The sequence below is a fragment of the Numenius arquata genome, chromosome 8 (assembly GCF_964106895.1).
Source record: "Numenius arquata chromosome 8, bNumArq3.hap1.1, whole genome shotgun sequence".
NCBI lineage: Eukaryota > Metazoa > Chordata > Aves > Charadriiformes > Scolopacidae > Numenius > Numenius arquata.
This window is the reverse complement of record NC_133583.1, coordinates 37344713-37361625: the sequence shown is the minus strand read 5'-3', so window position 1 is coordinate 37361625 and position 16913 is coordinate 37344713. Positions and strand designations below refer to the sequence as shown.

Below are 16913 nucleotides of genomic sequence, written 5' to 3'. Positions count from 1 at the left end.
AGATTAAAAGACAGAGCACACCTCAACTACCACGTACTTTTTTTTAAACTTTAGTCCCTAATGAATTAATTTTCAATTATTTCTTTTTAAAGTGAAAAAACTCTAATGAATAATGTTAAAAAGTAACACCAAACAGAAGCCTATAATCAGTTCACTGTGTTCAACCACAACTACTTGCTGACCGAGTCTGATTCTTCACATGCATAGGAAGTTTTATTAAAAGGAAATTCCAAGAAACACCTTTTTTTTTTCCTGAGTTCCTCTGACAAGATTAACTACATTCTGCTTCAGCAACAGAAGATCAAAAAAACCTGAAACCCCCATTAAAGTACAAGCCACTTGGAGTACTCTTCTCTTCTTTTCCCAATGTGTTAATCGGAAACTTCAGATTTTCGGTGACCCTGAGGAGGGAAGAACATTCCTTTCAACCTTGCTGCTGTGTTTTCCTGATTACGCTAGCAGGCCTTTTTGCCCAGCAGCAATCCAGGCAGAGCCGGCTGGTTTGGTGCAATCTGGAAGGCTGTTGTAATAACAGACAGAACAAAAAGCACAAGGAAGAACCTAACGACTGTATAAAACTCCCTCTGAGCTCCGCAGAAGTGCACTGGGCTCAGCAATCAGCATGACCAGCCAGTCTCAGGGAATCCAGCAGCTTCTGCAGGCAGAAAAACGTGCCAAGGACAAACTGGAGGAAGCTAAAAAAAGTGAGTAGCTGGCCTGCTTTTACTGTAGTTTTCTATTGTAAGATCTTCAGAATTACAGTGGCTCACAGAAAAACACATTATCTCATCTGTATACAACACAGCTGTGCTGCTCCTGTTCTTTCTCCTCACTTGCATTAGTGCTGTGCCTTGACTGCAGCCAGGCATTTAACCAAACCTGAACATTCAAAGTTTGCTTAAAATTCTGTGTGCACGTGTGTGCTTGAGTGTGTGCACATGCATGTGCCTTATTACATTAAACAAGGTTTTCTTTGTTATATTCATCCCATCAGCTAGATTTATCCTTGCTTTATCTCAATGCCAATTACATTTACATTACATCATTACAGCCTTCCTTAGGAATTTAAACTAGAAACCTACAGACCTCGTGCTGCCAGCTCTGGAGCACCAGACTCCAGGCTATTTCTCTTTATAGGTCTTGTATAAATTTTTAAGTGTTCCTCTTTACTTACAAAATATAGTAATTTGCCTTTTAATCTCAGCTGGGCTTCAAAAAAATTATACAAAAACAAAGGAAAACTTTGGCAAAATAATAGTAATGAAAGTCACAGTACAATCACAAGAACTGTCAGTACTGCGATAGGTCACGCCTGTAAGCCTTGTTACCTGGTACAAGCAATCAGCAAGTGATTAAATGTTCAATTTAAAATAAACATCTTGTTTGCTAAGTGCCTAAATGCCGAGGGCAAAGCATGTGTAGATATCCAATAATAATAAATTCGTATATTTTTATTGCAGTCAAATACAAGCAAAAAAGTAATAATAACAAATATAAAAATGAATGTATCTGCTAAAATAATTTAAATCAAAGAAATAATTCTCCTGGCAGTCATTCCATTATCTATTTCCTTCATTTTCTGCATTCATCTCCCAGTGCTTTAATGCAAAATACGGTGACCTTATTCTCCGGATCGCAGATACCAACCACAAGAGTCACTGACCTGCATTAACAGTGAAACATTAATACTGTTTCATGGAGTTATCTTGATTTAGGAACCAGTAGCAGGAAACAACGTTGTCCTGCAGGACTCAACTAAAATGCATGAAGATGATATCATGTGCTTCAAGAGTATGATGAAGGAATATATTTTGTTTTCCAAGGAGAACTAGAAACTGAACAAAAATAATCTGTGTAATTCCTGTCATCCTTCTGCACAGAAATCAGCATTGTTGTGTGTTCATTAATTATTAGTGGCATACTAATTTGTACAACTGCACACAGAAAATAAGTAGGAAGGCAATACCCCTTCCCTGAGCACCCAGCCATTGCCTGTGCCTTGCGAAAGGAACGGGGAGCGGAGGGGGGGGGACGGGGGTGGGGGGGACGGGAATATCTCCCATCTTCATAAAAGAGAAGGCTCATAAAATGGTGTTTGAAAGCCCAAAAGCAAGGAATAATTAAGTGATTTGACCCTAATATAACCAAACGAGGTGCTCTAAGTGGGATGGTTCTTCCATTCTCATGTAGGGCAGAGGAAATGCACAGTTCCCAGGAGCAAGAAGCAAGAAAGTGTGTGACCTGGAAAGGCACAGCCGCCAGCGGAGGGAGTGGGGATTCGGTCTGAACGCAGGCTGCAGAATCAGGCCTCTAGCTACAATAGCCTGATGTACCCTTTACTTTTGGTTTTGATTTTTTTTTTGTTTGGTTTGCTTTGCTTTTGTTTTTACAAAAAAAAAAAAAAAAAAAAAAAAATCAGATTTTCTTTTTCTAAACAGCCAGTTAAAAAGAGGTTTCATAAATTAAGAAACTCAAAAAATAAAAAACATTGTTGTAACATAAAAATAATGACCAAAGATGAGTGTCTTGTGGAATCCAGACATGGTTACAGGTGCATTTACTCAACTCTGCAAAAACCACACTTGCCTGTCACCACCTCAGCCCCACACAGAGTGCTTCTGGTAACCACAGGGCTTCTTACAGATAGAGTATCTTTTGGACACCTCTGAGTCAGAAACTTGACTTAAACCGCTGCCTGCACAACCAGTATATTAGTGCTGAGGTAGGAGTAGTTCAGCAACTACAGAAAAACAGCTATTAAGAATCTTGCTATCAGTAAAAATATTTAGAGTAAAAATATTTCATCAGTATGACTTTCTTCTCTATTAATTTTAAAGTGAAATGGTTTTTTGCCTTTATAAAAATTACAAGGGAAAATAAAAATTTCTCATACAGAAAAAATCTGGAAAAAAAAAAGAAATTAAAAAAAAAGATGGGAGAGGGGTAAAAAGACAGTCAGACTCCAGTGGTATCCACTGAAAGGGCAAGAGACAATGGCATGAACTTAAACATAAGAAAACAACTCTCTAACTGTGAGGGAGGTCAAACCCAGGAAGAGGCTGCCCTGAGAGGCTGTGGAGCCTCCTCTGTACCGAGGCATTCAAAACCCACTGGATGTGGCCCTGATCAAGCCGCCCTTGCCAAGCGTGCTCTCAGCAGAACGTTTGAGTAAACTCTGGAGGCTCCTTCCAGCCTCAGCAGCTCTGTACAATCCCATGAAAAACCTCAAGCATTTCTAAGAGATTTTATTCCAAGGTATAAGCAGATCAAGCGCAAAAGGTTCAAATAACTGCTGACGTGGCGTATTCATCTATAGCCTAAAGACTTTGGTGGATCTTTTTGTTCATGTTAAATACTGCCAACAGTTTCTACTAGGTTGTGAACAGCAAAGCTCTTGTGAATTTTAGATCTCGCAGATCACACGAGCAAGGTCAGGCCTTAATGTTTCTAATTCTGATTTTTCTAAGGACTACTCCAACATGGATTTTGTGCTAAACCAAGCATTATAGTAATCTAACAGAAAAATTATACCTAGAAAATAATTTTTATATTAAACATTACAATAGATTTGCAGAGAATCTACAAAAAAATTTTAAAATTTCCATGTTGTCCTTAATGTTTTTCATAGTAATGTCACCACACCACCCTAGATACAAGGACAAAAGGGATCCTTTTAATGCCAAATCTGGTCATGCCAAGTCAGAATTACTCAAATAGTCTCATCCCCACAATGATTCTGCAGTTAAATCAGCATAAAGGACTGTATAGTTTGTCTCTGAGTATAAAAACTAAAATAAAAGGAAATACATGAAATGCAATCAATCTATCCAGTGCAGTCTGTTAACCTGTGCACACACAGTTCAGAGAAACGAGGCAAGGACGTGCTGCTTCACCCCAGGAAACACCAGCCCAGATCCACCTGGTACCAGTTCAGATCAGCAGCTTCTGCTCAGGACCTGGCACCCTGCAGATCCGGGCTGGAAGCAAGAGCAGGGAACCTGTACGGCCAGTGCTAATGCAGTCCCCTCCCTGCCACACCGCTCCTGTGACCTCCTCTGCCACCGCAAACAACCATTGCACAACACCGCCATACCAATGAGCCCGACTATTCTATTTACATTGTCATGTGAGAGGAACAAGAGGCAGATCGTTCATGGGACACAACCAGGAAAAGCCATTTTCAAGGAAACGTGATAAGCAAAACTACCCTTATGCAAACCCTTCAGTGTTTACAGTTGATACTCACACAACCAGATCAAAACGTAGCGTGAACACACGTATATAAACAGGTATATATATAAACAGATAATGGGCTGAGTTTTTGCTGACATATGAGCAGCTGTTTGTAATGCAAAATCCACTTTGGATAACTGAAAAATTAGCAAATAGACAAAATTATATTTATAGACATGAAGCAAACAAAAAAGATAGTGCTAAACGTCTGCTATTCAGGCTTTTTCATACTTCTTGCTCAATAACCTTTATCCTGGCTTGCAATACCTTTACTGTATCATTGGCTGATGTCATTTAATACCTGATAAATTATTAATAGTTTGATGGTAAATGTACACATGCAAGGCTGAAACTATTAAACTGATTAAACACAAACCAAAACAGTCTGAATCTTTTGGCCTTTTATACACAGCACTGTTTTATCTATCATTTTTGCTTTAAGCATAATTTGGATCCCAGAAATAACTAAGCATTGTCAGAGCCAAGACATCAATTCCTGAAAATCCTTTTGAGTAAAACAAGGGAAACAAACGTGTCATGAACGCTGGATGTAGCAAAACTTGTTTTGCTAAAGATTTTTATATCTTGGCTTGAATTTCTAGTGCCTAATAAAATGAAAACTCAGATGAAAGATTTCAGGAAATCAGATTAAAACCAAATGTTAATCAAAATAAGATACTGTATATCTATGGCACTGTCTTGGATAATATCCAGAGTGTATTTTATCTACTGAAAAAATTATACATACTGATCAGCTGCTTCTACTGTATTTTATTAAAAGTGCAAAATAGTCTGCTCAAAATGAACATCCCTAAATCCCATTTTGCAGAAAATGTAACGCTCTTGAAAACAACAGAAATGGTCGTATTTAAAGAAAATATGACTAATTTTTGGCAACTTCTTCACATGACGTGATTTCTATGCAGAAATTCACCTAGAAGCCTAGATGATATGTTTGAAAACAGTAAACCAATTTTAGCATGGTAGTTTTTGGAAAGTAAGATAACTTTTGTTGTTCAAGCAAATTAGAATGCAACATTTTTGCTTTCTACTATCTTTTTCTTGCAAGATGTAAAAACCCCAAACATTCTAAAAAACCTCACCAGTTCTTTTCAATCTAACCAGATCTAGGTGTTTCATTAACATCACAGAAATACCTAGAAAGAAGAATACAACCTTTCTCCCTGCTAATAATGCCTTCCCAGGTTAGGTAAGAAAATCTAATACAGGGCTGACTGGTTGCAGAAAGTTGATTAAGATTTGGCCAATATAATGTCATACCTAGAAATGAATAGGCTGTCAGCTACTGTAATCATGGACAACAGTGGACAAGGAGACCAGGCATAGCACAGCTGCTTTGCTGCTCCCCGTCTTCAAGGATGGGAAGGAGGGACAAAGTGGCAGCAGCAAACCTGGCCCCCACAGGATGCTCTTTGGGGCAAAAGTCTCTTCAAACTTGGAGCTGTCTGTACCTCACTTTTCTGGTCCTAGAGGAAATGTCATACGGACAAGTTGGTTTATCCATCCTCCTGTATGTCTTGCCCTCTTTTTGCATGATCTTGGATGAATTTCAATGCTCTGCCACCCTTCAGGGTGTAAGGTTTGATTTCAGCTCGGCTCTGCAGAGAATCCCATCCAGAAGATCAGCAAGACTTTGAAAAGGCAATCCCGTATTGCACAACTAAGGTAGCAGACAAGTGGTTAATAATAGACCAATTAATTAATTTTGGTTTGTCTCTAGTGAAACAGCAGGTTAAGCTCTAGTTTCTGCTTAACTTAATCAGGTGCAGCATATGCACTATCGCATATGTTGGCAGTTGCCGATTCTGTCCACAACGTTGTTGAACTAGCAGTAATTTACTCACAGCTTTTCCACTTAATTAAATAGGAAGCAGCAGGTTCCTGCTGTGCCAATCCTAAAGGCATCATGGAAAAATGAAATGGCTGCCATCCTACAGTGACACCCTATGTATTGTGCTCACTCCAGTGCACTATAAAGAGCTGACATGTATGTATATATATACTTTTTGGTTCACCAGCTACATTGTCAGAGGCAAATGAACTGTTGTTTTACAGTTAATCTCTTTCTATTTAGTGCATTTTAAATGGATTTATTTAACTATCTGGTGGCCAAATATGCAACATATTTACTACAGATGGCCCCCCAGATGGAATTTGAAATTAAAATCCCACTGATTTTGAAATAATTTAATTTGCTATAGAGATCCAGTTCCTCAGCTGGTGAAATTGGCAGAGCTTCATTGTAGTCACTCCCCCCAACTTCCAGCTCCAGAGAATCACCCCACGGCTCCATTCCTAGAGGAAAATTCTTTAAAAGGTTGATCAGGTCCAAAATTGGAGGGGAAAATAAGGGAAACTTCAAAAATACAAACCTAAACCTGGTTCCAAATTTTGTTGTCCAGACTGATGTCAGGCTCTTACACAAATCTGTCAGTTCACACATACTGGTCCGAAGACTTCATACAGTGAGCAGCAGAAGCTGAGGGGATCAGCCCTTATCAAACAAATACAAAATCTGGGAAAGTACATCCCAGGATTTAAACTGCCTCTCTGCTCCTTTATATATAAGCACAGTGCCTTGGTGGCAGAAGGACTCCAAAAATCGTAATTAACTACACAAGAGAACACTGCACTGGTGGAACTGAGAGTCAGTAAAGCTATCTAGTTTCTCACCAGGTTGCTCCTGCCTGTAAAAAGCCTTTATGCAATCACACACCCTAGTTCCCACAATAAGCACACCCACAATATTAAACAGTCCAGGAATCAACACATTAAAATGAAATTCACATTTCAGGCATCTCTCTGCTTCTACTCACCCATCTGCAACAAATGACTTCAGAAGGAGCCATCAACTAGGCAAATAATTTACTGCTGAATCAGGCATTTTACCCAGGCTTTTGTTGAATCTCAGATGTATCAAAGACAACAGTCTTTCTCCCAAGATTCAGTTTCCTCATTGTGCCATGCTCAGTGGAACCAGATTGCTGTATGCCACACCTGATAAGGCTTCAGAAGCCCAGCACACGTGTAACCAATCCAATGTAGCAGCCTGGAGAAAATAAATCAGAATTACTACTGCTTGTCTTTCTAGCCTATTGAAGAATGTTCCTTAGGATTTCAGAAAAGGCACGGTTTTCAACTTTAGTGCTTGAATTGAAAGACTTTTTTTAAAATAAAAAACTTACAAAAATATTCCTCAGTGATGTTAAGTATGTATTTACAATAAGTAAATAAATAAATGGATGTTTCATGCATCAGATCAAGACGTGTTTTTTAGTTGTCTAGCTGCCACTCTCTCATTCTTGTGATATCCTAATTTAAGCAACTAAGCAATACCTTTTTCAGCCATCAAAGACATTTCTCCCATTAAAAAGGAGCAAGCTTATCCCCTCTCACTCCAAAAATTCTAGCTGTGCAGTGGAAAGAGACACCCAAAATCAATATCAGGCCAGGTGTCTCAAATATAACATGTCAACTTTCAATGCAAGAGGTTTACAGCCCCATCAGTTAGAAAGTGACTTTTTCCTCACAAAGTAGTATAGCAGAGCCCTGGGGAGATCCATGCAACTTTACTGACATTATACAAAACAGGCAGACAGAGATGTGACATGTTCAACACTTGCTTCGCATAAAAACATTTTAATCACTTTCACATTTTCTATGCATTGGTAGAGAATACCATTGACCTTCTTTTTCTCTTGGTCACTCACCTCCCCATTCAACAAATGTTAGGGGGAAAGAGTAGGGGAGAAGAGGACAAAGCATGAAGGTTGTAACTCAGTTTGGTAGTGGTTAAGACATATCTTGCAGTATTTTGGAAATCTGCCAGCTCTAAACAGAATCCAGTTGGTGTGGGATGAAGGGACGCTGGCAACCAATCAATACAGCAAATCTTACAGAATAACGTCTTTTCCCATCAGTGACAACTAAAATCTGTTATCTGGCTGCTACTATTGCTGATGAAAGAAAGATAGATATTTATTTAAACACCAAGCTGTGATTTTTAAAAAAAAAAAAAAAAGGCATTTGTGTTTGAGAAAATGTGTAGTTGCAAAAAGACTCGTGTTGTTAGCAAACCAACAAGCTTTTCATTTGATGTGTGCTTTCGAACAGGGATTTGGTCTCCGAAGATGGGTATGTGTGTGACTGGCCTTCACTTAACAAGTACCCTACCTAAATCACTTTGGCTCTTCTGACCATTATTGTGCAGTTGACTTTGCTCAAAGTTTTGTCCTTTTTACTATGCCATGTAAAATACCTCTGATTTAGAGAGATTAATCTTTTAGGATACAGTGACACGTGTGAAGTAAATTCGTGTTTCTTGCCCCATTAGGAAAGGGAAAGAGGCTGAGGCAGGCCAAAGAAGAAGCCATAGCTGAGATAGACCACTACCGGTTACAGAGGGAGAAGGAATTTAGGAACAAGCAAACAAATGTGAGTAAGAAACCAGCATATGTTCTTTTATAGTGCCAAGCTAGTCAATGGTAACACAAATTGCTTCAAACAGTGTTACATGGAAGACTTCTGCAAAGCAATGCAATCATACTGATTAAACAGAGAGATCACCTCTGATGTGTATTTGCTTCATTTTTACCTCTTCACAGGCTTTGAATGCATTTGTAGAAGGTGGTGTGGACTTTCACCACTACAATTTTCCAGATTCTGTATTTGGTTCATGCTTGTCCTTTGAAGATGTATCTCCCTTAAGGAAAAATACCTTTGGGTCCTCTTTATTTAACTCCAGACAGAACTCGTTCCTGTCGTGAAACTGGAGGTTTCAGTAAGGTGGAGGTTTCAGTAAGGTGAAGGTTTCAGTAAAAGCAAAGATTTAAAAATCTTTCTTTCTATTTCTGTTCCACTTTAGCTGACTTTTTTGACTGCATACAAGACTCATCTTTGATGAACTGAAATCATCAAAACTTTGGAGTTTTTCCACTATGTTTTCATAAGTAAAAGTGGTCTGGCTGATACTTTCGTATCTGAATTGTAGTACATTTTATACATTTATGCCATCTTGCAGTCTTCTCTGGTATTTCCATGAAGGTTCACAAACTGTTCTCTTTTTACTTTGTAACCTTCCCCTTGCGTTTTTTGTTCTTGTTTTTGTCCCTACTTGTTTCATGCAAAGGCACAAACTACATGTGCAAAAGCAGCCACATAAAAAAAAGCCAAAGAGGTCAAATAAAAACTGCTTTACAAAACTGCCATTGCAGTCACACTTCACATAAAACATTTTCCAGCAGAGATCACAAGCCTTAGGAACAGATATACACACAAAGTCTCTAACATACACTGCCAGCCCCCCAGACACTGTCACACAGCCAAGCCAGGTAGAATTGTCTCATAGGTACAATTTCAGATGTTTACTGACACTAAAATAAAGTTAAAACACCTCTAAAGTTAAAACACCTCTAAAATTTGTCCACCTTTTCATTCAAGACAGACTTCTTGTTTTAGGTCTGAAACAGCAGAAAAGAAAAGATGTTACCTTGGTGTGAACTCAATTTTTTCATCCCAAGCAAAATTAAAGCTGCAGGGAAAGGCCACTGTTTGTCGACTGAACATTTCACACAAGCAGGACAGAGCACATATTGCTCCTCAAATGACAGCATGTTGTACAAGATCATTGCAGTCCTCCTTCACATTCCCTGACCCCATTGTGTCGAACACTTATCTACCCAGACAAATGTCATCATTATTAACCTGTGCCTGGAAGGCAGTCAGGAGTTCCAGCTAAGCCAGTGCAGAGGGAAGTCTGACGCCCAGTTCAGTTTACTGGATAAGGTGTTCGGACACAAATATTTTTAATTCTTTGTCAGTCTCATTTAATGCTACTCCTTCTCTTACTTTGTGTCGCTGTATCCAATCTAGGGTAAATTTTCTCATACTATGAGATGTTCCACATGAGTCCAGAATGAACAACAGCAACAATAGAAAAAAAAAACAATTAATTTGAGGTTAGACTGACAATGCACAAGATCTTTTTTCAAAATATACGGAATTTAAGCCCAAATCTCAAAGCAATTTTGCTAGTGCTTGTGGTGTTTGTATTGAGGGTCTGAGATCACTGAACTGGAGATGTGCAGCCTAGTTCTGAATTTTGTGGCTTCCAAGTCAATGTAACATTTTAGCGACTTTAGAATGACACTAGCATAAAACCAGTATGGGCAAAATAAGGGACAGACCTTCAAGGTCAGCAGAAATCACAGACTAAGTAGAGCATTGTCTGCATTCTGACAAGAAAAAGGTCTTCAAATTCAGAAGCAAAAGAAGGGAAAAAAGAATATGTAGAAGAGTAGGAATCAACTATCTCCAGTTACAGTATCAGCATGAACTGTGAGAGCAGGTTCCCCGTCTGCAGAGGCTCTTCTTAAAATTACAGTACTTTTCCTGAGGTTTTCCAAAAGTATTTAGTAGCTGGATAACAAGCAACCATCTGGGATCTCTAGAAATTTATTTTCCCCAGTAGAAAAAATCAGCTTCATAAATCTGGTCTAAGCTGTACAATCTTTCTCACATGGGACCCTTACAACTTGTCTAAAAGCTAACATAAAAGGCCAGCTAAAAATAGGTACTATGGCAAACTATAATCTTTTCCCAATATTTACAATTATGTCTACAGAATCACAGAATTGTAGGGGTTGGAAGGGACATTCAGAGATCATCTAGTCCAACACCCCTGCCAAAACAGGTTCTCCTAGAGCAGGCTGGACAGGAATGCATTCAGGCGGGTTTTGAATATCTCCAGAGAAGGAGACTCCACAACCTCTCTGAGCAGCCTGTTCCAGTGCTCTGGCACCCTAAAAGTAACGACGTTTTTCCGCATGTTCAGACAGAAATTCCTGCATTCCAGCTTGTGTCTGTTGCCACTTGTCCTGTCGCTGGGAACCACTGAAAAGAATCCAGCTCCATCCTCCTTCAGCCCACCCTTTAGATACTTGTAAGCATTAATAAGGTCTCCCCTCAGCCTTGTCTTCTCCGGGTTAGAGTCCCAGCTCTCTCAGCCTTTCCTCATAAGGGAGATGCTCTAATCCCTTAATCATCTTCATAGCCCTCCACTAGACTCTTTCCAGTAGTTCCCTGTCCTTCTTGGACTGGAGAGCCCAGAACTGGACACAGTACTCCAAATGCGGCTTCACCAGGGCAGAGTAGATGGGAGGTAATAACCTCCTTTGACCTGCTGGCCACGGTCTTTTTAATGCACCCCAGGAGACCACTGACCTTCTTGGCTGCAAGGGAACATTTGCTGGCTCATGGTCAACTTGTTGTCCACCAGGACTCCAAGGTCTCTCCCTACAGAGCTGCTTTCCAGCAGGTCAGTCCCTAACCTCTACCTCCCTAGGTGCAGGACCCTAACACTTGCCCTTGTTGAATTTTTACATCCTGTATTTCATCCAAATTGGAAATCTGGATTACAGAAAAATTTCTTACTACATTGCCAGGTACGGATAAATAGAATTGCAAAGGTAATTTGTGCAAAAGATCTTAACTCAGCTGCTTTTCCTTCTTTTGAGGACTAAGTTGGGCTGAAATCACACAGGAAATAAAGCTAATGACTCCTCCCTTGTTTCTGGTCATCCTTGAGGTATCCCACTAACATCCCAGGTTAGCTTCAGCTGCTAGTCCACCCCAGAGAACCATGGCATGAACAAGAAGAATATGTTACTTATTCCTTTCTTACTCTTGTCAAAGTGCAGCAATGTCTTCCGCTCTCCCCCATGGAATTCTTTAGCTGGAAACCAATTTTTCTGCCAATATCTGAAGGACTTTTCCATAAGAGAAGAATTCAAGGGATGTTGGGGCAGTGGGGGAGGAGGGAGCAAAGTCACAGATTTGGAACGCATACATCTGTTTATAACATAACCTTGCTAAAATGTTCAGCGAGTCTAAAGTCAATTAAATTCTAAGCGAATGTCCTGATATTAACTGTGCCAGAAGCTGTCTGGTATTTTGCCAGATAAGAAAATGAAACATTAAAAGACCTTGTCTGAGGCCTGTTGAGGGTTATACATCACTAACTGCTGAAGACATTTCAAGTACTCTGAAACTGTAATTATGCATTGTCAGGAAGGCTTTGTCATGTTTTGCTCCTTAGCCACACTCACATTCATTCTCAGTGAGGCCAAACGAAGCACATTGGTGATAGAACTTAGTTCACTAGTCATTAAAATAGGAAACAAATTAAAATGAGCGATATAAAAGACAAAGCATGTACAATGTTGTTCCCCACAGTGAGCTGGGAAACTTTCATTACATGGGGAGATTCCCCTTGCTAATGAGCATATGAAAGAGTTCCCTTTAATCCTATTTGTACGCATACAGTTCAACCTAGATCATACCCTTACTGTTAGGAAGCACTGTGATGTGTTTGCGTTATGTTTATGCCAGATGAAGAAAAGTACAATAAACATAGTCATATATAACCCTTTATGTTGCTCAGAGAACTTCTGTTTTTCAGGTAATGGGCTCCCAAGGTAACCTCTCTGCTAAAATAGAAGAGCAAACAAAGGAAACCGTCCGAAACCTCACTAGCAGCTACCACAAGAACATGGAGAGCATGATGAAAAAGCTTTTGAGCACAATATGTGACATCAACCCTGAAGTTCACCCAAACTTCAGACACGCAACTTAAGATCTATTGATAGCTGGGGAAGAATGTTTGTAAAAAGCAGCCTTCTTTCTTGATAAGCATAAATATTTTCTCATCTATTGTTTCTGTATGTGTGAGTAAAAAGAACACTAAAGCCAAAAGCACACAGTTCCACTTAGGCTTTTGATGTGACAAGAATTATATAGGGTTTCACAAGCATTTGTTGGAATATTGTTTCCTGTTGGTAGCTAAGCCCCTGTCATTTAGATGGGGGTAAGTCAACAACAGCAGAATAAATGATTATTTGACACCAGCAGCTTTTCAGTGGGAGTCTTTATTCCTTTTCTCTTATAAAATGTTCTGTACTGGGATGTAGTGTTGCATAAAGTTTATTTATCCCAGTCTTTATTGTAGTTCAAGTCATGTGAAATAGAATATCACAAAAACTTAAAATAAAGCATTTCTGTTTTCCTTGTCACACACAGAGTGGTCAGGTTATGGAACATATAGGAACCGTGTAGCTTCTGGTCAAAAAGAATAGGTGAAAACATTTCCCATTTTTCTACACTAATTTAAAGCAAAATATAGACGAGTTGTACAGAATTATGTTCAAAAGCCATACTCAAAGCATTGTCCTGTTGTTTAACTACACCACAAACTTTATATACCTTTGTTAAGTCTGAAAAACGAGAACAGGAGTAATCATTATTTACAAAATTGCTTTGGTGCAAGGTGCAGACTAGCACATCCACTATTATCTATACAGTTACACCAAAAGCACAGAAATCCATGGGCTCAAACTCTATACCAGTTATGCTAAATGGTACCTTAATCCACAGGTTGTTCACAGAAATCATGTCAGTTAAAGCTCATTTCTGTTACTGTAAGTGACCTCAAGTAATAACTTCCCTCTGCAATGGCACCGATTTCCCTTGGAATAAATTCTACTGAAGTTAGGAAAATACAATATGATCTGGTGCTTTCAAGGTGAAGCCCATTAAATCTGATGGGAGGCAGTGATGAAGTGAGGGTCTGGCACACACTTGCATCATGTACCCCTTTGATGCCTTGTCTCCACTACAAAATTACACTGAATTAGAAAAGAAGCTTGAGAAATTGCAATGACTAGCAAACAATAGCCATGATTTTCAGTCCACGTAGACACAGACAAATCATTTCAATTTTACAGCAGCTAGTCATAGGCAATCTCCTGCTCCGGCGAGGTTTACACAGCTGACATGCTGTCATGTGTAAAATGACCGTAAAGCTGTAGTCAACTTAATGTCAGCAAACATGACTCCTCAAAGCTGCGCCTGGATGCTACATAATCTCCAAGCCCTGATTGTTACAGTCTCCTGTGCTTGATTATATTCTCTGGGGATGTGAGGATGCCGAGGAATGGGAAAGAGACTAGAAATCCTATTGACATCAGCTGAAAGGCTCATTTATTTAGGAGTGCCTTGAATCAAGTTGTAATAGGCTTTGATTTACTGCGGGGATGAAGGAACTCCAGTCCCAGCCTATGCACACGAGCCAGCGCAGGCACCCTCCTGCGTGGCACGGTGCAGTCAGGACTGCCTTATTGCCAAGGCCACCTGCCTCCTGACCAGTTTGGGTCATGGCTGCAGTCCCAGTGCAGCCCTCAGCTGGGAAGCATATATTTTCTGTAAACTTAAACGGTCACCAAGGTGGATGCTAATCTCTCACAAGAACTCACTAATGTTCAGGACTGCTCCTCTTTCCCTTCTGGGCCACCTCAGCACCCTTTCCACCAGCTATCAGTTCTAAACACACAGAAATGTTGCAGGTTCAGCTGCAGAACTAAAGCAATGGGGTTCCCATTGCCAGCTGTAGGGGATAACAATACACACCCCTGTACAGAGACAGCAGAATTGCCACAGCCTGGTGGGCAGCAAACTAGAGAAGCAGCTTTTCGGGAGGCCAGCAACCCAGATTATGTGAAATGAAGCTTTGTCTTCCTGCACTGCCCTGCTGCTTTTTGTTACATTCCACTTTCCCTCACTCCTGCCAAAATCCGTCCGCTGTCACCAACTGCTTCTCTTGCAAAGCTTCCGCCCTCCTTTCAAGGCTACTCTGCCCTTCTGGTCCTGATGGCCATGAACACATCTCTTATTTAAACTTTCTTTAAAATACATTATCCCATGAATACACCCTCCTTGACAAAAAAAAACTCAAGCACATTGTGGGGGACAGCAGAAGTCACCAGCAGCATGGATGAGCACTGCCTGGAGGGGACAGTACATCTGTACCATCTCTTACGTGGTGCCACTGCGCTGCAGTCATGGCAACGTCCTGTCTGTCCCCTTGCCATCTCCTGCATACCTGAGGTATAAATTGGGTCTTAGGTACTCAGACTTTCTGAACATGATTATTTTCTTGAACTGTGGCCAGAATGAAGAGGTACCACTCATGAAAAAGGAATTAATTCATTATGATTAGCTCTTTGATCTTGAAAGATATAAATCCAAGAGCTTTGAGCACTGTGCATTTGCACTCTTCTACATTCATTCCTACTTCTGGACAGGGAAAGGGTGGATACACCACTACTTTTAGCTGTACGAAGGTAAAGGCCATATTAGACTTCATGTAATTTGGCAAGATATTGTGGGGCTTTTTTAAATGACGAGTGTAAAGTACCAGCTGCATTAATGGAATATTGAGCTGCCAAGAAAATGCCTGCTGAATTTACAAGTGCACAAAACATCTTATATGTGACATTCACGTATTCAGGACAACGGCAAATAATCATTCCATACAAAAGAAAAAGAAACAATAGAAGGAAGGAGGTTTAATTTCAAAATGCTCTCAAATGCATAAAAAAGTAAAAATGCTTACTCTGTATTAGCACTTTCCTAACACGGATGATTACAAATGACTGGTTAGATCACCCGTAAGCAAAGCAAGCCCTCAAGGTTTAACCATTCAGTTCAATGATGTGTGTAAGGGCCCTGACTACACGTTCTTTTCCCCCCATGACGTGCTTCTCACCATGACTCATGTTCCCAGCTTGTCCTCAGCCCGTCCCAGTACCCAGGGAGGTGCCAAATGCTGCCCCTTGCCTGCCCTGGCTGGGGTGGGACAGGCCCTGGTTGCCAGGTCCTGCCCTGCCATCCCCTGGGGAGCATCCCTGGCCCCAGGGAGCCCTCAACCCTCACAGTGCCCTGACACATAGTTACCAATTATGTACCAATGCAATTGCCAAATAAAATGGCAACATCTCACATATCACAACACAAGCAAATGTAAGAAATAGAAAGATGCATATAGATAGCAGACATACCTTTGTAAATCTTATTTTCATAAATACCTCTGAAATCAGGGTCTTAGCAAATCCCTGAGGAGCTCCTGTGAAGGTTTACATCTCTCAGGCCACACTATTCCTTTGAAAATGGTGGTTACCTGACCGTAACACCACTTCAGACACACGGATTTCCCTCACGTCCTTGGAAGTCAAACTCTGGAAGGAGTAACTATCATCCTTCCCACCTATATATAGTTATAACTATACATAGCAACAGTGATTAACACATCTAGGATTTCAATTAGTATCTTCTAATTATCAGCAAATCAGTAATCAATAAAATTAATGGAGCTGATTCAAGGTCTATATTTGATCCCACCAAAATCAACTGCAAAACACCCACAATGTGAGACGTTGGGACTGAAACAACAAATTCAGGGAGTTTCCTACATTGGCCAAATTCTGCACTTCCTTACAAGAGAGGTTAGCAATGCTTTTGATGTCTGAAAAAGAATACAATAAATTCCACATCCACTGATTCAAGTGCCTCAAACAACAAGTAGTAGAAAAGGTCAGACCAGTGGAAAGTACCAGAACTGTTTTATACAACTCATGACATGGTTTGGGCTGATTTTCTTTAGCTCTTTTCCCTGAGTATTCTCCTTTGAGTTATAATATATGAGGACACAGTGATGTGATTCCCATTCATGGATGATGAGGGAAGATATCTGAACTTATGCAGGTAAGATAGAATATCTTTCAAGTCTAAATAAAATAAAATGAAACAGACATGAAGAATTAATACAA

The 16913-nt window shown here is 40.0% G+C and overlaps 1 protein-coding gene across 1 annotated transcript; it reads left to right on the top strand.

Annotated features, from left to right (window-relative positions):
- Window positions 1-622: 622 nt before the first annotated feature.
- ATP6V1G3 (ATPase H+ transporting V1 subunit G3) lies at window positions 623-12886 on the top strand. The gene is made up of 3 exons (XM_074152405.1): window positions 623-704; window positions 8588-8688; window positions 12713-12886. The coding sequence occupies exons 1-3, from the start codon at window positions 623-625 to the stop codon at window positions 12884-12886; spliced, it is 357 nt and encodes a 118-aa protein (XP_074008506.1).
- Window positions 12887-16913: the final 4027 nt, after the last annotated feature.